General features: G+C 41.6%; 1 protein-coding gene across 14 annotated transcripts in view; it reads left to right on the top strand.

Annotated features, from left to right (window-relative positions):
* Positions 1-24,242, top strand: part of TENM3 (teneurin transmembrane protein 3) — a 2,605,219-nt gene that overhangs the window by 2,136,604 nt on the left and 444,373 nt on the right. For 13 of the 14 annotated variants that reach the window (XM_084760481.1, XM_084760480.1, XM_084760467.1 and 10 more), the window contains one exon: positions 15,448-15,756. In XM_084760481.1, coding sequence (XP_084616607.1) covers positions 15,525-15,756 — 232 coding nt within the window. In that variant the 5' untranslated portion in view covers positions 15,448-15,524. Of the gene's footprint in view, positions 1-15,447; positions 15,757-24,242 lie in introns of those variants that run through there. The other variant, XM_084760472.1, reaches the window with a different exon arrangement.

The raw sequence follows: 24,242 nt of genomic DNA, 5'->3' as shown, positions 1-24,242 counted from the left end.
ACTGATTAACAAGCCCCACGTGTTCTGCTGACCTCACTTCCCCAGCACGAGGCTGACAAGCTTGTGGCATAACACCCAGCATATTTCTATGTGGGTTCTGGGAATGGAACTCAAGTCCCCATGCTTAGAAAGCAAGCAGTTCACCAGACTATCTCCTGAGCACCCAGGCGAATTCCTTCAGCTTTTTCTTTTTTCTTTTCTTTCTTTTCTTTTTATTTATTTATTTATTTATTTATTTATTTATTTATTTATTTATTTTTAACACCTTGGGTTTTCGGATTGAATCCGTAGTCATTTTGAACCCCTGAGGCAATTCTGCCTCTGGCCTACCCATTCCTTTAGAGCATGTTCACTTCGAGGAGAAAGTGGGTTTTGGGAATCTGTTCATACATTTCTTTTTGCTCCACTGGGCAGCATTAACAGTGAGGGACTAAGACCGCCCCCCTCCCCGCAACACTGCACCCCTGTCTCTCTCTCTCTAGCAGTCTGTGAAGAAGGTGCCATTTGGCTGGGCTGGCGCTTCATAGACTGTGATGAGAACGGTGTAGTGGGCAGTAGACAGCGTGCATGTTTATTATAGCAATTTTGCCTGTGGGTTACGGAGGCATGAATAACAGCAGTTATCCTTTATTCTCCAAGTACTTGTGGGTAGTTCTCAGGTACCCACCTAGTTGTTTCTAAAATAAACCTAACATAGCTCCTTGAGTCTAGAGCCTCTTAATGAAGTTTATTGCTGCCCTTGAAAGCCCTTCCCAGTGTTTGCCCACTGCTTTCTACAACCAAGACGTAAATATTTGGATAGCATTATACATAATCATTTTGAAATTATTGGCATGGGAACTGTGCTTTCCACCCTATTCAGGGACAGAATTTCTGAATAAGCGCATAAAAGATTCAAGCCAAAAATTCCATTCAAACATTGTAGCAAGGTACCAGTTTCCTTCGGTGTATCTAATTCCTGATGCTCTGACTTCCATAATGGAGCTTTGCTCCATCTTCAACCCCACCCAGCTTCCTCAGATGACTTGGGTATGAGTCAAATGACAGTAGATGTTGTTCTTGGACATGGGACAAAGTACTTGACCTAATGATGGTAGCTGGCTTTTTATCGGGTACCCATCTGCCAACCGCCATGCTAAACATCTTAAATTTATTTAATCTCATCTGGTCTCCATGGCCTCTCTTTAAGAAAGTTATTATCATCTGCCTGTTAGAAAATCAAACACAGGAAACAGAGCCTTAGAGACTCCATGTAAGCACCCAAGGCCACATGACTTATCAATGGTACACAGTGAGAGCCAGACACCACACATGGGCTTGTAGCACTGAAATTCCTGCACTCTCTTGTTCTCTACACTCGTATCTGTGTAGATATTTTTAGTTGAAAAATCCAGGGCAGGAACATATTGTTTCCGAATCTGTTTCTAAATCGTATTTCTGTCTCTGAGGTCTGTTTCTTCTTTATAGACTGCAATGGCAGGCAGGCTTTCTCCAGAAATGCAAACAAGCTGTAAGTTTACAACCTCCCAGATTAGTAACAGCAATGAAGGAGGAGGCTCATAGCCAGTGCCTTTATCAGATGTCCCAGGACTGACCTTACAGGCATGAATGAGGTCACAGGGCCACTCCTATAGGAACCACGGACATCCATGGAGGGGCTACAGGGCTTTGGGCTTGTTCCCCATGAACCTGCTCCCTCATGTTCACTGAAGGAAACATAGGTTTGCAAGGAAGATTCCAGTCACCATGATGACACCCCACTCCCCTGCCCCCAGGAGAGATGCTGTCTCTGGATAACTAGACCACAAGGGGTGGAAGACAAAGAAATGGAACCGGGCCAATGTCCTCATCTGAAACACACAATATCATAAATATAATTCCCCCTTGTTTGCAGAGGGCCCTCTTGGAAATATTTTAGGTATATTCAAGTATGTTGTTGGCCCTGGGCTATCTTTCTTACTCCTCAGTTGAGTTTCATTTGATTTTGGTCTCTGCTTCACCAATACTGGGATCTCAGCCGATTTAAATGGTATTTCCGATATGACAACCTCATGATTGTTAGCAGTGGGTCTCTTGATATCCTTTGTTATAACTCTTTGATATTCCCTCTCCTCCTCTCTTCTGTTTTCTTGCTTTGTTTGTTTGTTTTATTTTTTGTTGCTATTATTGTTCAGTGGCATTTGTTTGTTTGTTTGTTTGTTTGAGACAGGGTCTCTTTATGTAGCCAAGGCTTTCCTGGAACTTTTGCATAGTCCAGCTTCTCACTAAATTCACCATTTCCTACCTAAGCTTCCCAAAGCCTAAGTATTGGTATTGTTAGCGAGATTTTATTATTATTATTAAATTCTCCTTCTTGTTCTAAGATTTTGTTATTAAGTTCAGCGACTAAGGATACAGATTTGGAGACTTGGAATAAAACTCGATCAGTAAAGTAGTACCAAGAAGACCTGAATTTGATCCCCAGAGCCTACGTTTAAAAAAAAGAAAAGCCAGGTGTGGTGATATGTGCTTATAGTCCTATTCCTGAGGAGGCATAGACAGGCATAGACGTAGACAGCCATACCTGCATGCCCCTGGTCAGCTATCCTAGCTCACATGGCAAGTCCCAGGCATGCGAGAAACCCTGTCTGGAAATAAAACAGTAAACAGCACCTCAGGAACAATGTCTGAAGTTGCCCACTGGCCTCCACACACATAACACACATGCACCAGTGCACACAGAGTCACGCACACACATGAGCTTAGACACAGGGACACAAAAGGATTTGGAATAAACACGAATGTGTTCAAATTCTAATCAACTGCTTTTGTTTGACCTTGGGCTAGTCAATGAATCCCTTTTGGCCTTAGTTCTCTTACAAGAAATGGGGTGTATAATTCTTTAGCAAGATTATTGTGTGGGTTAAGTGAGGGCGTGTATGTAAAGCACCTGGCATATTTTAAGCACTCGATAAATAACCAAGATAGAAATTAATAATTTACTAGGAGCTTTTCTGGCCAGTCTAAAGGAGCGAGCTCTGGCCAGCACTTAGGGAAATAACATCAACTATTCAGCTCAGAAGCTCTTCCCAAGCGTCACCAGGTCCACCAGGTGGGACTTTAAGTCACACACAGTGTAGCAAGCTCTAGCTGTGTTGAAACCTTCCAGAAGACTGGCTCATCCTCTTCTGTACATCCTAAGGTTTGGATTCCGAGTGGATGCCCCTCAGTCCCTATGGTGTATCAACAACAACAGAGATAAAAGAGCAGAGTACGTGGGTGTGAGCCCCCAGCCTGTCACTGTGGTGGCCAAACTTGAGGCTTTGTGTTAGTGCGACGGATTTTATTTCCTCTCCTCTAAAACTGGTGAGCAATTTGGAATTGCCGCCACACGTAAAACACTTAGTGTGGTGAACTGTTCTGTGAATGGATGTTGTTGTTTTTATGAACTTGGGTTTGACCCCAGCTGACACAACTACCCAGATCACTTGTTCCTTTGAAGATGGAAGGTTCTCTTCCAACCAGATCAACACAACTGGAACAGTATCAAACATGTCTCTCTGCTCTCTTGTTTGTTTGTTTGTTTGTTTTACATAGTGAACATTTAAAACCATCTTGATGCTGCACTGCTACCTATATGACACATAAATGTGTTCTTTACTTATTCCTTCAGACCAGATATAAGTACTCAAAGAATTCTGTTTTTTCAAGACAGGGTCTCTCTATGTAGCCCTGGCTGTCAGTGAACTTGCTCTGTAGACCAGGCTGGTCTTGACCTCACAGAGATCCACCTGCCTCTGCTTCCTGAGTGCTGGGATTAAAGGCATGTGCCACCCCTGCCCAGTTTACTCCCAGAATTTTAAGGACTAGGCTCACGCTGAAGCGCAGACCATGGTTTTTAAGCCATGCTGGGAACGTGTAGATAGATATTATGGATAGTCCAAAGACTTTTAGAAATATTATTTACACTTTAATCTGAGCATCTCCAAGCTGGGAGGGAAGGCTTCATTTGCCTCAGCTCTATTGGATTCTTAAGTGCATTTCTCTTTTGTTCTAAGTGTACAGATTATGAGCTCCCTGCAGCCACATTATTGCAGCCATGCATAACTATCAACATGTCAATGACATCCATTAAATATTCCTTTTTTATAAGTTTATCAGAAAAAAAAATCACTTAATGCCCAGGCCATGCCAACAAAAACCTTTTAAATTTGTTTTGAGATGATAGAAAAAAACATTCTCGTTTTAACATTACTGAGTAAATAAGCCCCCGTTATTCGTTTTCCCTTCTTTTCTGACCATTTTCAGTTTCTGTTTCCATTTACTTATAAATATTTTTGAAAGATTTTAAAAAACAATTTGATGAGAATTAAGCCACTTTCTTGCTGCCTAAGGCACTGTTCTATATATTTTCCAATTAAAAAATTTCCCCATATTCCCTTCTATTTTGAAGCTATTTTAATACACTGTTCTTATTTATTTCATTATCCAAATAAACACATTTGCTGTCTTTGTGAAAAACATGAAGGATAGTTTTGAATGTTAAAAACGTAAGCTTCCTATTTATTATTTTTTAAAGTAAAAGCAAGAATCTGTCCTTTGCTCACATACTGATAATATGTTAAGAAAATGGTTTGCAAGACTCTGTGTGTTAAATATGTGCATGCACGTGCACACATGCACACATCCACGGATGCATAGTAGAGCCAAACGGCCAAGTGTTAAGGGGAAAATTATTTTCTTGGTTTGTTTGTATGGTTTACTTTCTACAAGGAAAGAAATTATGTGGTCAATGCATGGTTTCCAGGAGAGAAAAAGCAAACACGGGGAAGGCACTGAGCAGTATTTGGGGGTGGCCTCCTCTTTTCTCAGTCCCTGGAGGAGGCTTTCTTTGTCCAGTTGTTCTAGGAAAGATCCTGGTTCCCATCTGGGCTCTGTCCTTTTCCTCTCTCTGGGGTCAGATCCATACAGGCACACCGGCGTCACTGCTCACCACGGCTCCAACCTGTTCGCTTCTCTAAATCCACGCTGCTGTTTTAGACACTTTTCGGGCTGACCCCTTCCCTTGCCTGGACTTAGACATGACGCTCGGCCACCAAGCTTTCGTGTTTGCTCCCCCATTCCCTTTACTCCAGCTACTGAGGACTTTGTAAACTGAAAGCCTGACAGTAACATTTGCTCAACTTGCGCAGCTCGGCAGTGGCCACACATGATACTGGTGGAGCTTGATGAAGCTGCTCCCTCAGCCTGCCCTTCACAGCCTGCTTTTCACCTTTGGGTCTGGCCACACTCACCTCAGGCCAGTTTCCTCACTTGGTCTCATTGGCATTTGGCTGCCAAACCCTTCCAGACTCAGTGGATTTGGTAGTTGTTGTTGTTTGTTTGTTTGTTTCCTTTTGAGTGTTAGTCTCTTCATCTGTCCTATTCTACCTCCATCCATTCACTGTAACTTGCATTCTTGTGCTCGAGTTAAATTTGATTTTTCCTGAAGGTTTTATCTAAATGTCAGTTATTTGTACATTGATTTTGTTCATTCATTCATTCCACTTGTGTATCTCAGAAAAGTCTAGTTTTTGGCCTTTGGTCTCAATTATATCTCCTCCTCCGTTCTCTTTCTTGATAACATAACTTAAAAAAAAAAAAGACTTCGTATGGTTGTTAACTATTTATATTTGTGACATCCATTCTTTGACTCTCTGTTCCTGCGTCACAACAAAAGGGCAACAGTCCTGTATCTTTGTTGTGTCCCCATCCCTTCGGCTCCTTGCCAGTGACAGGCAGTCTCTATATGTAAGGTAACTATGTAAAGAAATCACTGATCAGTATGTCCCTTGTCCCCAGGATCAGAAACAGATCCACTGTAGTCTCCTGAATTGCTCCACCCATTGCTCTGTCTAGTCTTGCCTTGTTTTTGTTTGTTTGTTTGTTGTTTGTTTTTTGTTTATTCATCTAACCTGACTCAGTCTCCTGGATGTTGTGATAAGATCATTCGTATCAGATGTGGTTATTGGCAACTTTAGTTTAGGTTCTTTTCTTTTTCTTCCATTTATTTTTTAACACGTTTGTTTGTTTTTTAACAGTGCTGGGGATCTAAGCAGGCCTACTTATTTGCTTTTAGCCTCTTAGTGTCTTAAGGTATGCTAATGCTAATTGGTGGTAGCATCAGATTGTATCCTGCTCTTGAAATCTATTGTGGATGCCTTTGCCTTTTGTGGACGACTATGTATATAATTTCTGTTGAACATGGTTATTGATTTTGTTACATTTACAGCTGTCATATTGACTCTTGTTATCAGCCAGTCCCATAGTTTCTTTGCTCATTTCTTCCTATTCTTCTGTCTCCTTTATTACTTCATTGTTTCATCGCATCTATCAATTCAGCTACCAATTCAATCCTGGCTTATGAATTATAACACTCTGCCTTGTTATTTTAGAGATTTAGAATGTACAGTGTATGACTTTAACATGACAGTTTACCATTAGGTAACATTATGTCATTTTACGTGCGGTATAAAAAGCTTACAATAGCGTGCTTCTGGCTCCCTTTCTTTATGCCACTGTTGCAGGATATTTCGATCACACACATTACGAACCCTGAAATACATTGCTATGGCTTTTGTTTAAACACTCACCGAGCTTCCAAAGATTTAAACAACATCCTATATATTTCTCCACATACTCCACATTGCCAAGTGCTATTCTTTGCTCAGTGTGCATCTGTGTTGCTATGCCTCCTTTTCATTGGATGGTTTTCTTTACATTTTTATGTCACAGAGATTGCTGCTAATCAGCTTTCATGTCTATGGAGACATATCTATTTGAGTTTAATTTTTGAGGTATTTTTATTGGGCACAGAATATTAGATGACTTGTTTTTTTTTCTTTCTTTTCATGCTTTAAAATATATTGGCTTCCTGTCTATGTGCTTGCATTGTTTTCATTGACATGCTCTCAGTCTAGCATAGTATTTTCTCTTCTCTGTTCTTAAAAATATTTCTTCACTACTGGATTGGACAGTTTTCACCATAACTAAATGTTCCGGTATAAACTTCTTCTGCTTGGGACTTGTTGAGTTTCCAGGATCTCTGTATTTGCAGTGCTCACCAAACCTGAAATGTTTACACTAATTTTTTTTTTCTTCTTCAAACATTGCCTGGCCTCTCATCTGTCTTCTCCTTCAGGGTTCTGTCATCGCGCTGACCTCTCAATACAGTTCTGTATCTCGGTGATGACTGGCGCATCGATGCGCCTATCAATCCAGCAGCTTCATCTTACGTTGTGTCTCCTCTCTTTCTAGTCCTACTCTGCTGGCACTTCCTTCTGTGACGTCTAATTTAGCATTCTTCATCTTAGACATTGTACTTTACCCCCATAGGCTTTTGATTATAATTTTCTGTTTTCTATGCTCTGTGACTATTTGAATTTCAAACATGCGGGATACAGTTAAAATGTCTGCTGCATTAGTTACATTTCTGCTACTCTGACAGAACACCGTGGCCTCGGTAACTTATAGAAGGAAGACGTAGTTTGGGGCATATGGTTCCAGAGGGATGAGAGGCCCTCACCATCATGGCAGGGAAGTGTGGCAGCAGGCAGGGACTGTGACTGAAGTTCACAGCACAGAGCTGAGGGCTCACATCTCTTCTCACAAACAGGAAACACAGGTAGCTCTGGAAACTGGACATGTCTTTTGAAACATCAGAGCCACCCTCCAGTGACCTATTTCCTCCAGCAAGGCTACTCTTACCAAACCCACTCAAACAGAGTTACTAACTGGGGACCAGATATCCAGATGCCCATGAATATGAGGAATGTCTCATTCAAACTACTGTGTCCACCTTCATCTCTCTATCTATTGAATATTCTAGCATCTATGTCAAATCCCGTCTGAGTGAGTCGCCTTTTCTCTTCATTATTTCTCAGCTCCTTTGCATACATGGATAAGAAGCATTGAGGATTTTATCTTGTTTGAAATGAACAAGATATGCTTTTTTCCCCCCTCTACAATATCCCTTAGCTTCGAGAAAGTGCAATTAGGCTACTTGGGAACAGCTGTTCATGTGTGGTCTTCTTTTTTAAGATTTATGAGTTGGGATCAGGACTGTCTTAGTTTTATGCCTGCATTCCACACAAGACTGAGACCTCACTTCCCTAAGTGCATGGCCCAGTGCAGTTGGAGGCTCTCGCCGAGTGGCTGGTGTAATCGACAACACATTTAGGTGAGCCCTGGGTGCTTTAATCTAGTGTAGGGTCTGGAAATGGGGTGGGCTTGCCCCTGGAGACATATGTTATTGTCTGGAAATATGTGTGTGATGACCTGGATACAACAGGCACTTATATTAGATAGAGGATAGGAGTATCCAAATGAACATCACAGTACAGTATAGCACATCGCCAAGAGGAATGTCTTTTCCTTCTAAGATGATGGTGATGCTGAGGTTGGGAACAATGCCATCATCATTTCAGGTGAGTGTTTCTCCTGTGAATTATTCCTTTGAAACAACTTCTTCACACAAACATGGTCCCTTTTACCTCTGCTCAGAGCTAAAGAGGTTCCCTCTACAGAGATAAAGTATTCATTCTCCTCACACTTCTTTGGTTTTTCTATCATGTTGCCCTAAAAATTCTTCCCATCCCTTTATGAGACTGATCTGTGTCTCTTTAGGAAGGCTGACACCATCCCCCAGTTTCCCCTCCTTGTCCGACTATTGAGGCAGTAAGCAAGCATTGATAAGGGTTCTTGTTTGTTCTGTTTGTCTGGGGATGTTTATTGTGGGTGGGTGTTCATTGCTCTTCCTTGCTCTGTGTCAGCGACTTAAAAAACCGTCGTTTGCGTCGTTTTGTTGTTGGTGTTGCTGGACACCTTTAATTCCAGAAATCTGTATGCTCCATCAGGATTTCAAATCTGATGTTAGCCTGAGAAAGACCCTGCCACAAACAAGCAGAGAGACCTCAGATATTTTGTTTAATTTTTATTATTTTAAAAGATTTGTTTTTTAAGTTTATGTAGTGTGTGTGTGTGTGTGTGTGTGTGTGTGTGTGTGTGTGTGTGTGTGTATTAAATGTGTGCAATTCCCATGGAGGCCAGAAGAGGGCATCAAATGTGTGCAATTCCCATGGAGGTCAGAAGAGGGCTCAAATTCAGTGGAACTGTAGTTACTGGTGATTGTGAATGGTCACATGGGTGCTAGAAACTGAACCCAGCTCCTCTACAAGAACAGCACGTACTGTTATCTGCAGCTCCAACCTTTGTTCTTTAAGAAAGGAGAATAAATCTAGTTCCTGTGACTTATCTTGCAAGTAAGAAAAGGCTGACTCTATATTTATAACTGTTATCTAATATTACCATTATTAGCTGTCATGCTGACCTTCTTAGCCACTGATGTTCCCTACTTGTGTTTTTCTCCACACCAGCATCTGCTCATCATCCATCACTTCTGTGACTTACAGTGACTTCCTTTTCGTGTTTTGTCTTTTGTACTTACTTGCATTTTCAATGAGTCATTTTGTTTTTCTTGCGAGAAACTGGAAATCCAAACTATTGATTAGAATTATTAATAATAATTCTAATATTACCAAGAAAGTTACCATAATATGATTTTATTTTTATACTTAATTATTTCAATTCTTTGGTTTACAAGTGTGCCTCTGAAAATATAATTTTTCTCTAAAAGGAACAATAGCAATTGATTTCCTCTTGTGTTCAGTTGCTGTTAATCTATTCAATAAAAGAAATAACTTCGAAATGTACATAATACAGGAAGTTGTTTATGATATTTGATTAACGTAACTGGTAATAATTCATAAATACTAACTTATTACAGAAATGTGAATTGTAACAAAAAGGTGAAAATGTCCTGCTGTTATGTATGAATGACTTAATTTAAATCTTTAATCAAAAATGTTAGGGTGATAAATTAGTATTTCTCCCTGAAATCTACTTATTGTTTAGGGAAAGCTTTTTAACTATAATGCAAGTTGGAGGGCATTCTAAGCGCAAAGGTTTTCAAGGTATCACTTAAGGATACAAAGTTTTTATGGAAAGTAGGTGTCAGAAGAACTGTGAGTGACATTGACCAGCAGGGTCTTCATCTTTTGGGTTTAGTGTTTGCTTTTTTATCTCAGGTCTTAGAAATTAAGACGTTTAGTTCATTAAGAATGTCAATGATAAGTCAAAAATTATAATTATCAGCATCAAGAGTTTTAAAAATACAGAGACTCCAATTAAAAACAGATTAGTTTCTAAATGTAGAATTTTTAAAGTTTTTTAGGGAGGCTTATTATTATCATTGTCATCATCTTTTTTTTTTTTTTTTTTTTGAGATAAGGTTTCTCCCTGTAACTGTGCTGACTGTCCTTCCTAGACTTCACTTTGTAGACCAGGCTGGCCTCGAACTCACAAAGATCCACCTGTCTCTGCCTCTACTTCCTGGGTGCTGGGATTAAAGGCATTTGCTACTACCGACCAGCTTATTACTATTATTATTTTAATTTTTATTATTACCAACATTATTATTATTGTTGTTGTTGTATCATCATCATCATCATCATCATCATCATCATCATCTTGCTTTTATGAAGTCCAGTTTTCTGCCAGGTTCAAATCCTGTATCTTGGGGCTGGAGAAATAGCTGAGTGGTGAGGAGCAGTTGCTGCTCATGCAGAAAACTAGAGTTTGCTTCCCAACACCCACATGGGTTACTCACTGCAGCCTGTACCTCCAGCTCCAGAAGGTCTGATGCCATCCTCTGGTGTCTGTGGCCTTTGCCTGCATGTGCACACATGCACATAGACACACACACACCATACGCAAATAGATGACAAGTCTTTAAATACTGCATCTGCTGTAGAAGTATAGATGGCCCTCTATTGGTGTCCCTAAAGCAGGAGCTGCCTGCCTGTTCATTTATTTATTTGTTTAGTCAAACCTTTCAAAGTCCAGATGTTTCTTCGCTGTAGACGCATTCGACCCCAGCAAACCCAGTGATACCTTGAAAATCTCATAGGCTGTAATACTCCAAGTACATTAAACCCACTTAACATCCTAGCACTGTAGTGTCGCTCCCTCCCCTCCGTGACTGTAAAGGATTCCTGCTCACTGTCACTGCCCAGAATCACAAGAGGCATTCTACCTCGTGGCACTAGCCCATCAAAAAGATCAAAGTATGGCATCTCCTGAATGTATATGCTTTCACATCAACGTATGCGAAGTCTGAAAATCAAGGAGATGCATTCTGTCAAGACATCCGTACTGAGAAACAACAAGTAACCTGGTAATGCAGATGTTGTAAGCCCAGCTGCGATTTGTAACTGACTTGTTTTCCCAGGAGTTAATGGAACCGAACTGTATCAATGTAATGTTGTTCTCACATCAATTCAATAAAAAGAAGTTTTTGGTTAACTTGCTTGGCAATAGCTTTATTTCCAGAAGGCTGCACCTCCTGCTCCATTTATTAACGTCTTCCTGTGGAGTCTGGGCACAATGACCTTCTCCTCTGTGAGAGACCAGCAGTCACTATCAAAGGACGTCAACAGTTTAGAGCTTCTCCAACAGTTGTGTGCCTTAATCTCCTCATTCTCCGCCTTGAGTGGAGGAGATAACCCGGGAAACCGCCTTTTGAAATCACATTGAACTCACTGACTTCCATCAGAGACGTGTCAGTAGTCACAAGCGTCGGCGTGTAGGTTAAATCCTCAAAGAGTCTGAACTACGTACAAAGGTGGAATAACAGATGCAAAGAACTTTGCATTGTTTTGTGCTCCTAAGATCAAATCGCCTCTGTTTTTGCTGGTATATTTTTATTCATCTTGCTTTACTGTGACAATGTGGAATTGTTTTTGAGAATGAAACTTAGTGTCATAAATGACCTGTAATGTTAAGAGTACTAGCCAAACATGGTGATGCACTGTTGTGGGGTCCACATACACAAGGCTGAGATACAGGATCACAAGTTCAAGGATAGCCTGGCCTGAACAGCATAGTAGAACCCCTCCTATCCTCCAGAATTAACTGAAAAGTAGGTCAAGACCACTCTGCCCATTAAAGAAAAAAAAACAGACAAATAATGAGACCCTAAAAGTGAGACTGAGAGGTAGCTGATGGGCATGGTACTTTCCTGCCATAATCAAGGCTCTAGGCTGGTTCCCAGCGTCATGAAGCAAAACTAAAGTTACCTTTAATGCTAATCACTTAGAAGTTAGTGAATGTAACACAACCACAGCATTCCTTCTTTTCCTTCTTCTTCTTCTTCTTCTTCTTCTTCTTCTTCTTCTTCTTCTTCTCCTCCTCCTCCTCCTCCTCCTCCTCCTCCTCCTTCTTCTTCTTCCTCTTCTCCTTCTTCTTCTTCTTCTTCTTCTTCTTCTTCTTCTTCTTCTTCTTCTCCTTCTCCTTCTTCTTCTTTTTCTTCTTCTTCTTCTTTTTTTTTTTTTGGTGACACTACACTCATGTTACCATATCAAAGAATTGCATCAGTGCCTAGTCTAGAAGAGCATAAAATTGCATCAGGAAAATTATAAAAAGCATCGTTTTTCATTTAAAAGAAAGTTGTGCAGCATGTCAAAGCACCATACTTTGGGGTCTGGTTTTGCTGATCCCCATCGTTAAGGGTGCTAACTTTTAAACAGGTATCAATTTAGGATGAGGAGTGGACATTCTACAACACTGTAGAATTCCAAATGTCAATTACCAGAAATGCATGAACTATATTTTCTGGTCAATTAAAAGGCTTTTTGATGACCATTTAATTTTGAGAGTCTATATATATATAGCCTTTCCTCTAAAGAGTCAAACGCTGGTTTAGAACGAAAATTTATTTCAAACTTAAGACATATTTATTCAATGTGTCAAATGATGAAGTTATAACAATGTAATTTAAAGATCATTAAGGCCAATTAATGTCTTTTCCTTAAGATTCCATAATCAGGCTCCTGAACATTCTGTAACTTAGAGTCGGTATTTTAATGAGCTCAGCAGACAGGTTGGTTTTTTTTTTTTTATAAACATGGAAGGGCTGTCTAAAAAGTGGAAGCAAAGAGCAAGGACCAGTCCTTTGGAAATTCTTCCTCCTGTAAGGCAAAAACAGAAAGAGAAACCTATTGGCTAACAGTTTCTTTCAGGTTACTTTTCACAAGAAGTAAAGCAGAGAGACTGTGGTTACCACATTGGTTGGAACTGTCTCCTGTAGGGAACTTGGATGAACTTCTTTCCTAGATGGTTAGAGAATAATCCCATGGTTTTTGCTCTGAACTCCAGCATCCACGGCTTACTGGGAGCCTAGTGAGGGAACCCAGTCCACATTATAACCTCCTGTAATTTCTACTTAGCAATCTCACTGAAAATCAAGCCACTATTTGACTAACTATATGGAGTTTCCATTTGAGCAGTACTTTTTATTATTAGTAGTATTCACTCCTGAGTCCTCGGCGCTCATAGAAGGCATATCACTAAATATTTACCTAACATAATTTTTGTTTTGTTACAATAATAAAAATAAGGAAACTCACTGATTTTCTTATTGGCTGTCACTTTACCTTAAGCTAGCTTTCATATTAATCTGAACAGAAGGCTATAATAATCATTTTACATTTTATTAAGAACTGTTAGAAGAATTCTCTAAGAAAACCATAGCGTAGTGAATCATAAAGAGTCAATGAAAAATATTACATTGAAAAATACACTCATTCCAGGCATGGGGAAGCACGCCTTTAATCCCACCACTTGGGAGGCAGAGGCAGGTGGATCTCTGAGTTCGAGGCCAGCCTGGTCTACAAAGTGAGTTCCAGGATAGCCAAGGCTATACAGAGAACCCCTGTCTTAATACCCTCCAAAAATGCTGTCACGATACAGGAAAAAATGAGAGAGAAATGAAGATTCTTTTGAACAATATGAAATAACTACTTTGAGTGGCCCGGTTCCATTCAAAAGTAGAGAAATGTGGAGCCCTGTTTGAGGGAAGCCCTGCTTGGCCATCGGCACATGTAATTCTATCAGGGCCATGTAATATGGTTGAGGAAATGGCTTGGAGGAGTGTACCAAATGTTTATAAGCAAATACAGTGGGGTTCTGTGATCATTCCAGCCCAGAGCTCTGGCCCACTTTCAGTAACTGAATGGAAGGCAGAAGCTGAAAGTGAGAGCTGTCATGTCAGGCAGGAAGAATGAAGACCTGTTGACAGCTTGATGTGGGAGATTCCGAGGCTACCAGACTCCACATCAGACGCACAATAGAGAACTGTGCGATGTGTCTAATGAGAGTGGATGGTGAAGACGTGGGGAGACTTCTTTTGCACAGAAGTTCTACATGGAAGAAAATACGAAAATGGAAGTTCCAACCCTAAGGATTCGGAAGCAAGGAGAGGGTGGGGAACGGGGGCTTGGGGAGGAGGGAAGGTGCTCGCCAGGCATCTATTTCAAGTCAATTATGAGATCATCGAGATAAAAAGCCGATTTAGGAAAGTAGGATCGGGGTTGGGCAGTAACCCTGGGGATTGAAGAGCTCCTGGGAGCCTCCAGGTTAAAATGAAGGGACCAGGTGAGAAACAGTAAAGACAAGAAGAGGATCGTAGAGTTCGGATTCGCCTTGGGCAGCTCTCCATCTTCCAGATTAGAGTGAGCCCTGAGCCCTCGCCACTGTCAATTCAGCAAATTCAGGGGGGAAAAAATTAGCGGCTAAGCAAAGAAACAGTTTGCTCCGCTCCTTCTAAAGTTGCTATCAGCAATTACAAAAGAAAAAGAAAAAAAGAAAAAAGAAAGAAAGAAAAAAGAAAAGAAAAGAAAGAAAGAAAAAGAAAGAATGAATGAATGAAAGTGCCCCAGTCAAATTAGCCACTTGAATTGCCTTAAATGTCAGGGTAGCACTGATTAAGTTCACATGCTAGGGAGGGAACTAAGTGCATTTAAGAAGCAGGGTATGAGAGGGGGTCTGGCTCTTTCTGCAGTTCAAGGCATTGAGGTCCTTAACACATGAAAATTGCCCTCTAAAGCAAAAGTCTTTGTAAAAAATAAAATGAACAAACTATTCAATGCATTTGATCAAGATCCCGCTTTAAGACTTTCCCAATTTGCTCCTATGCTTTAAAGAGAAAGTGAAAAAAAAATTAATAACGTGCTTTTTTTTTGGAAGGTAAAAAAAAGAAAGGAAATTTATTTGCACAAGAAGTAAATGCTATAGGAGAAAATTTAAGTTTTAGCTGGCTTCTAAAGTGATATTTAAGCGTGAGTTTAATTTTTATTTGTATTACTACTGTGTGTCTGCTGCGGGTGGGGAGGAATCACGTAACGTGTTTTATATGAATGCTCAGAGCAGAAAGGGTGTCACCTGTTGGCGTTATGGACTATGTTAACCTAAGAATCTACTTCGAATTGAAAGTGGGATTCGAGCTAGCAAAGCTACTTGCTGTTCAGCGCATGCTCGGAGCCGGTGTGCAGCTGCTCCTTTCCTGATGCCGTTGCCAACCTTTTATCTTTGCAGAAAGGGCCAGTGAGAGTTGAACTCTGGGCGCAAAGTTCTAACAAGCAGGACCGATGTGCGCAGAGAAGGAATGAAGTATGGATGTGAAAGAACGCAGGCCTTACTGCTCCCTGACCAAGAGCAGACGAGAAAAAGAACGGCGGTACACAAACTCGTCCGCGGACAATGAGGAGTGTAGGGTCCCCACGCAGAAGTCTTACAGCTCCAGCGAAACCTTGAAAGCTTTTGATCATGATTCTTCCCGGCTGCTTTACGGAAACAGAGTAAAGGATCTGGTCCACAGGGAAGCAGACGAGTATACCAGACAAGGTAGGTACACACTCTAGTGTAGAACGAGCCATGCACGCGTGTTCCTCACTTAGAGGTAACCCCGGGATTCGAGCCCTGGGGGGAAACGACACTCTTTTCTTTGTCCTGGCTGCTGGTTCTGATTTTGACATACCCAATGGGTCACACAGACGAGAGGTAGAAAGCCACCCATGACACAGCCCTGGGGGACTGACACACATGGAGAATAGTCCCCTCAGTTCCACATGTATACATGCATGAGGTTGATGGGTTTGCGGCTGATAAAGAGTGTGTGTATAGAAGAAGCCTGAAATCCAAGTTTTTCTTAGCTGAATAAAGACACTCACAAACACTGCTGTTAGAGTTAGAACTGGGGGCTGGAGAGATGGCCCAGTGGTTAAGAGCACTGCCTGCTCTCCCAAAGGACCCGGGTTCAATTCCCAGCACCCACATGGCAGCTTACAACTGTCTGTAACTCCGAGATCTGACACCCCTACACCAAAGCACATAAATTAAAAATTAAATAAGATAGAGTCAGAACTAGTAAAAAGAAAATAGTTACTGAGAGAGAATTAAACCCTTAAAAAACTCTTAAGACCATCCATCCAGCCCAGCTCCCGCTGGTATCTCTATCTTGTACAAGAGTGAGCAATAGAGAGATTCCCCCCCCCCCTTTTTTTTCCTTCCTTGTATCCTCATACCTTAATACAACCTATTTTCCCACAATATAATGGCTTGGTCATTTGCATATATTTCTTGAATATTTTTTTTTATGTCTTGCCAGGGAAACAGTGGGACCTATAGCTTTCGTTGACCACCCTAGAGTGACTGCTTTCCAGACCTAAAACAGTAGCTTGTCTTAAATGAGGCAGATAGTTATATGTTGTTTTGTACGGTACAGAGATGCGGGCGAGATTGCTCCAGTGAAAATAAAACCCTTTTACGTGTGTATTTCAAATTCTATAGAATTAGTGCCCCCTTGGCTAATTTAATCAGAAACGTAAAAAAAATGGAGCTTTAGTAATAAAGGATATGTGTGTACATCTTCAGTCACCTCACTGACAAAATGACTAAGAACTTGACATCAGGCTGGGCAAAGTCTAAGGAACTTTAGAAAGTGACAATGTAGGACATCTGTCATCCACAATTGCTCCCTCCTCTGCGTTACCGGAGAAGCCCTCCTACATAATGCGAGAGGGGACTCATTTGTCCGAACGAGTTTATATTCTAAAATAAATTCATTTAATTTCCTCAAGAGATATTTCCCCCTGCAAACACATGCTCTACTAACACACTGCTATGGAATCGCATGAAAGGGGACGGGCTGTGCCTCATTTCGAAGGAGATACGGAACCCTTTTGGTTGTGTACTCTCAGTAGGTCAGGGGCTGTTCACGTGGTCCTTACACCATAAGGCTCAACCCAATTTTCCTTCTCATCGTCTCTACACAGCTGAAAGACATTATCAACATACATTTCCCTCCATTTTTTTTTTAAAGTAGGCAATGCATACCATCTGAACCCTATGTGAAGTCTTGCCTTTTTTTTTTTTAAATAACAAAAACCACTGTTTAGTGCCGTGCTGTGGGAACACTAGTAGACCGACCCTATGTTGTTGAGCACTGTGAGGAGGAAAGTCAGTCGCACATGCGGCAGGAGGCATCCTCAGGGATGCTCATCCCCACCCCAAGCAAGCATTTAGTTTTGGCAGAGCAGAGGATGCTTAAACAGGTTAAAAATAGCCCAGTTGAATTTTCACCTCCTAGGCAGTGCTAATCCAGCGCAGGCTGTTGTTGACGACATTGACGACACCATCTGTGGAAACTGTAGAACCAGAGTTCTTAGGGGACCAAAGAGTACTATTACTCAGCTCCTTGCAAGCCAGGGACTAGTGAAGGAGAAATTGAGCCAGGTGGCAGATGGAGGCCTCTCATCTGGATCCTGGTGGTGGAGGACTGGGGGTGGGGGGTGGGTTAGGAGCTGAAGAGAAGGGAAAAGCCGGAATGTAGTGCTTTGAGATACTAGGGCTCACTGCTCAGGCCCCTGAATTAGAATTCATTAAAAGCCTCAATGGACCATACAGCTAATTCTTGCTAATGTGTACGTGTGCATCCTGTACCCTAATGTGCCTAGTGTGCTGTGGGGGTCACCTGATGGAGGCCCCTAACAAAACTCACCCACAGACTGAGACAGTAAGGCTTAGAGATGCCCTGGCTCGCTCTCCTACAGTTGCAACTTGCTGGAGGGGGACCCATTGAACCTCCAGCCTCTAGTGCTTAGCCCCAAAGCTCTGTACAGGTGACTCTCTCTCTCTCCTCTCTCTCTCTCTCTCTCTCTCTCTCTCTCTCTCTCTCTCTCTCTCTCTCTCTCTCTCTCTCTCTCTCTCTCTCTCTCTCTCTCTCTCACACACACACACACACACACACACACACACACAGAGAGAGAAAGAAAGGAAGTATAAGAATTGCCAGTTGCTGTATTATAGTAATTTTCTTCAAATTCCCATTAAAATGTGACGCTTTGGATAGTGTGAAGTGAGCTCATCCAAGCCATGTATAGGAAATAAAATTAATCTGACTCTCTGATGAGTAGATAAGGATAAGCAGTAGGAAAACCTTTGTGAACTCTCTCAGGGTCTCTGCCTCTGTCTCTTTCTGTCTCTCTGTCTCTCTCTTATTCGCGCTCTCTCTCTCTCTCTCTCTCTGTGTGTATGTGTGTGTGTGTGTGTGTGTGTGTGTGTATGTGTGTGTGTGTGTGTGTGTGTGTACCTGTGAAAGCCAGAGGTTGTCATTCAGTAGCGAAGTGCTTTTTCTATGGGATCTGGAATCTGAACTCAGGTCCTCATGTTTACCCAGCAAATGAGCCCTGTCCCCAGCCCTCAGCCCAGACTTCTTGCTTTGTCTTTCTTGTTACGCCAGGACTGGTAGGTGTAGCACAGAAGCAAATAAGCAAGCCTGCTATCAAATTACGTTTTTCTTGAGCAAGCATAAATGGAAAAATCCTCCCAGGCTTTCTTTTGCTTTGAACCTGACAAATGTCAATTTTTCCTTACTGGCTATTATGCTGTGGGATTAATTATTTAATTGACAAAATGTGCTTCCTGCCACAGCTCCTGACACCATACACACAATAAAAATGAAAGATTAACAATATTAACAGTAGCCAGAGATCTTTGAAAGCGTTCCAAAGAATCAGGCTAATTTAGTTCCTCTGCGGAGTTTTCAAACAGGGTCTTCCTCGGGTCCCACACCCCTCTCCTTCTTAAGTGACACAGGAAATGCCATCTCACCCATAGGATAAGTAGGGACCCCGTTGATGCAATTACACACAGGGCCCTTCCAATGGAGAAATCCAGGCTTTTTACTTTTATCAACAGATTTTTCTGGCCTGTCATCCATCGCATTTGATTTTAATCAGATTTTTTTTTTAATGGCATCACTGACTGGCAGGTGACTCCTGTTAATTACGTGTTATATTTAGATCCTGTGAAGATGGCATGATTTCAGTTTCACAGTCATGGGCAAGTGGACTGGATCTCAAGCAGAGCTCTCTCCCTCCCTCTCCCCCCCTCCCTCCCCCTCCCTATCTTTATCTCCTCTTCCCTTCCTCTCTCCTTCCTCTTTCCTTTTCTTTGTCTCTCCTTTCCCTCCCTCCTTCTCTCCCTACCCCCCTCCCTCCCTTCCTTCCTCTCTTCTCCCTCCCTCTCCCTCCCCCTCTCTCCCTCTCCCCCTCTCTCCCTCTCTCCCCCTTTAAATCTCTAGTTGTTCTCTGCAGCTCTGCTGTCAGTAGGTGAGAGGGCCTTGGGGGGCAACAATGACATGTTCTGCATTCTTAGAAACTCTTTTTCTCTTTGAAGAGAATTTATCTCATCAGGTCAGAGACGCATTTCTTACAAAACAGCTGCCTACCATCAGCCCACAGTTTTGCAGAAGGGATCAAATAAAAGATTCCCCACCCCCACCCCCTCTAGAGCTGGCTGAGGTATGTGCATGTGCCTCTGGTGTTCCTGACGGGACAAGAGCTGATATCAATTCCCGCGTGGAATGATGGTTCTAAGGTTGAAATTGGAAAGGCGCTTTTCCTAAGACTAAGACAACTTCTGTCCCTCTGAACCATAAACCTACAAAGATCCCACCTCTCTCCCGAAACAGCGCAAAGCCAACCTGTTGAAATGGCCCTCCCTATGACTCTTGTGATCTTTAGAATTTTTAACTGCACACAAAAAGTTTCTGTGTGCATTTTTAATTTCTGCAATGGCCACAGAGAGGAAGGTAATCCATGTCAGCACCGTATCTATAATAGTACATCGCTGAAGTCAAAGTAGGAACAACATTTATATAGAAGGGGAACAGGGAAGACAGATTGAAGACAGGCACTCAGCAGTTGCTAAGGGTGACTCACCTCTGGTCCAGGATCCCTACTCCCACAAAAGTTCACCATTACCTCATCCATGGTCAGTCCGTGTTCAGTTCTCACGTGCTTTGGGGAGTTCTGCTGGCGCAAGGCAAGAAAGAGGAGGAGGAAGGGGAAATGCACCTTGGGTGGGTTAGCTGAGCTCCTTCTCTCCCTGACTGCCTTGCTGTGGCTTGGAATCACACGGTAGGCAAGCACTGTGTCACGCAACCTGCTCCACCTCGTGGGAGAGTAGTGGTGATCACTGACCCGCACTGCAAATGAGGTAAAGGGACCGAGTGGATCAGGTACTCCCCTTGCCACATGAGAGTTCAGAACGGGCAAAGACCGGAAAGAATGCTACTATAGTTTGGGGGTTCCAGGCAGAGGCCATTAGGCCTCTGATATGATGCCTACATAAAAGAATGTCCTCTTACAGAGACACCTGCTTTCTTGTCCCCTCAGGGCGGAGGAAAGCCTACGCTGATCCCTTTCTCCGCTCTTGGCGTTATGTGAACGCCAATAAGGAGATCTGCTTCCGAGAATAGAAAGTCCTGTTCTCAGGATATAGTGAGATTTCCTGTGGTTTCTCACAGGACCCCAAGAAAGCAGCACGCTTAATGGAGCCCGGCAAGCAGTGGGTGGGAGACGAGGCAAAGAAACACAACAGAAGGCTTCCACGGAGATGGATAAGATAGGGAGATAAGAGAGGATGAGCTGAACTAAAGTAGAAGAATATGGGGACTGGAGAGATGGCTCAGGGTGAAGAGCATGCATCATGTGCTTGCAGGGAATCCGAGTTCGATTCCCAGCACCCGCACTGGGTGGCTTACAACCACCTCTAACTCCACCTCTGGCTTCCTTGGGCACCTGAACTCACATGCAACACACCCACACACAGACACGCAGACATATGCATAGTTAACTCTATATAATTTTAAAAATCACCTGCCAGAACCTGTAACAATAAAACTTGCAACCAACAAAAGCAATGGCAATCAAGTACTACAGGGAAAAACACCCACACAAATAGAATTTACAAGCCAGTACCTAAAATAGTCTGGGGCTCTAGCTCTGTAGTAGAATAGAGCTTAGGATCTGAATTTAATTCTCAATACCAAAAATTAAAATAAAAAAAAAACAGGTAAGATAAAATAAATAATTTGTTGGGGGGAAAAAGAGTGATGTCTCAAGAAAAAAAAATGGAGTCTCACTTGAAATCCAAATTAATGATTTTGAATAATAAATAAAATTAATACCCAAAACAGACAACAAAATTCAAACAGATAGATGGACAGGCAGACAGACAGACAGACACACACACACACAACATAAGCAACACATGTGGCACATATACATGACAAGCACTTTAGGGCAGGTAAAGACTCAGAGACTGTATCAACACTGTGGGCCATAGAATACGAGAGGAGACAGCAACTGAGTCAGATTTAGGGACCACAAAAGGGAAAGATGATAGGTGAAAACTCTTATGGTGGGTGCTGGCCCCACAGGACAGGACCACAGGAGGACGAGGCTCGAACTCAAGGTGTTCAGGAGTTTCTGCAAACTCCAACGCTTGTGGGAAAGTGATGCAGAAAGTCAGCGAGTTCCAAAATCACGTCTCACCGAAAAGAAAGGAGGGGAACCCCTTAAGAAATAGAGATTTCTCCGAGCGAAATAATTGCTATCTTGCATTCATGTAATAATGAAAAACATGTATTTGAATATGAATGTCAGGAAAGGAAGGTGATCATTAGGGGAATGAAAAAGCACAATAGACCTACCTAATTAGCAGGGGGAAAGGGGAATGAATAGCAATCTGGCCAAATTAGCAAAAACAGCTCCCAGGAAAAGGAGGAAACAGGGAAAATCATGAATAGTCATAAAGCAAGATGGAAGGAATCACGTCTTTAACACACATTGTATGAAATATAAATGTTCAGAACTTTGACATGAGCTGTTCACCTGCTTCGTAAAAGTTATTGGTATTCATAAGGAACACCCTTAAACTGCTTTATAAAAAGCTTGAAAATAAAGGGACGCCAGGTAAATGCATGCAATAAACAAAATAAGGGTGGCTTTATTATTATCTATAAAGACAGGAGTTATTATTTTAAATTTTTTTAATAGGAGTGGGGTGTGGCTCTGAGGTAGATGTAACCCCGCACAAAAGACGGACTGTATAGAGGAGGCATTCTTTTCTACTGCAGCCAGTAAAGGGGGTAGTAGTTAGAGTTTAGTATTCGGAAAAAAGACTCATTATTAAAGCACACTCATAATGTGATGTTTCAAATTACCTTCTTCAGAATCAGCCAGATCTAAAAGAAAAAGTAAGAGAGCAAGCTGGTGAGCATGGGATTGTGTTTGGGCAACCCAGAATGCAGGAAGCTCTGAGGCCAGTCTGGACTGCACAATACACTGTGACACTCCCTCTTTAGCTATATTATGGGTATGTACAGAAGTTATAATGCTGATTAGAAGTGATTCAGGAGCAGGCTTTGGAATAATTTCAGAAGCCAGTTAGGTATATGATCACAAAAAAAATGAGGCAAAATATTCATACACGATTTTATACCGAAAATGTGATCACAAAATATATTAAAATTAAAAATAAATAACAAAAAAGATAAGCAAAAAATGCGTTTTCTCCCTGTGGATTATTATGTTCATTGATTGTGACAAGAAGCAATAGAAAATAAAGTTCTATTTCTAAAATTTATCAAAGTAGCTAAAGCAGTAATAATAGGAAACTGTATTGACAAGGACTGTGTTTAAAGACTAGAAAAAACAACAAAGGAATCTACAGTACATCTTAAGAAATGAGGAATGATGAGGACATACATCAAAGGAAATAAGAGTAAGATGGCGGGGCTGGAGAGGTGGCTCAGTGGTTAAGAGCACTGGCTGCTCTATCCAGACGACCCAGGTTCAATCCCCAGCACCTACATGGCAACTCACAACTGTCTGTAACTCCGCTTACAGGGGATCCGAAACCCTCACGCAGACATACATGCAGTCAAAACACCAATGTACATAACCTAAAAATAAAAAATAGGATGAAAACCAAACAAAAACATTGGTTCTTTAAGAAGACTAGAGCTGGACGTGACGGATGTCCTCCTACTTAGAGACGGAAACAGTATCACATGTTCAAGACCTTGTCTTTAAACGGAAGAAAGGAATCACCTGGAATGTGTAAGGTTGAGTCTTTGGGAGTATCAAAAACGCAAATAGACTCCTAAATCAGAAAGCTCCGTGGTAAGGACTCAGAGCAAAACTAAGGAGAAATGACAGAGGGACTGTGTCAGCTAGGAACACAGTATCAGCTAGGAACACAGAAACTCCAGAGGAATTTATTGCTCCTCAGAAATTATGATCAATCGTATTTCAGAACATGAAGAAAAACTTGGTGAAAAATTACCCGTGAGTACATTAAATCCAACATTTAAAAAGCTGTCTGGCAAGCCGGGCGCGGTGGCATACACCTCTAATCCCAGCACTCAGGGGGGCAGAGGCAGGTGGATCCCTGAGTTTGAGGCCAGCCTGGTCTACAAAGCAACTCCAGGCCAGCCAAGGCTACACAGAGAAGTGCTGGCTGGACACCTCAAGTGATGCAGGTAACAGATAGATTACGAAGCTGGTGTAACTTTGATGAGAGAACAAAGCAGTCTCAGAAAGAAGCTGAGCAGATTACATTGTTTCTCAGAAGTGTGTAAAATTTTAAATCACTTTCTTCATATCAAAACCCACAAATATGTAAAAGTCAGAGCCTGCTAGATCAAATTCATAACCAAGTGTTTATTAATCTTATAGACAATGCAAGGCTTTTTCTTGCGTTAGAAAATCTGTTAACATAGTAAGGTTAGTAAATCAAAATTTAAAAATTGTGATCTTATCAATAGATGGTGGAAAAGTTTTAGATAAAAATCTAGAAATCATTATTTATAAAAATAAAACTAAATCAAAACAAGAAAGAATCCATTAAATACATTTATGTAAATACATCATATTTAAAATGATCTTTGAAACATCAAAATAGCATTCTAAATAGTGAGATACTAAGCTTTTTCATTTAAAATTGGTAGCATATAGGGGATGCACCTAATCTCATAATTA

This window comes from Acomys minous (assembly GCF_964271855.1).
Source record: "Acomys minous genome assembly, chromosome: 15".
Taxonomy (NCBI): domain Eukaryota; kingdom Metazoa; phylum Chordata; class Mammalia; order Rodentia; family Muridae; genus Acomys; species Acomys minous.
Note: the sequence above shows the minus strand (reverse complement) of the source record. Positions and strands in the feature narration are given on the sequence as shown.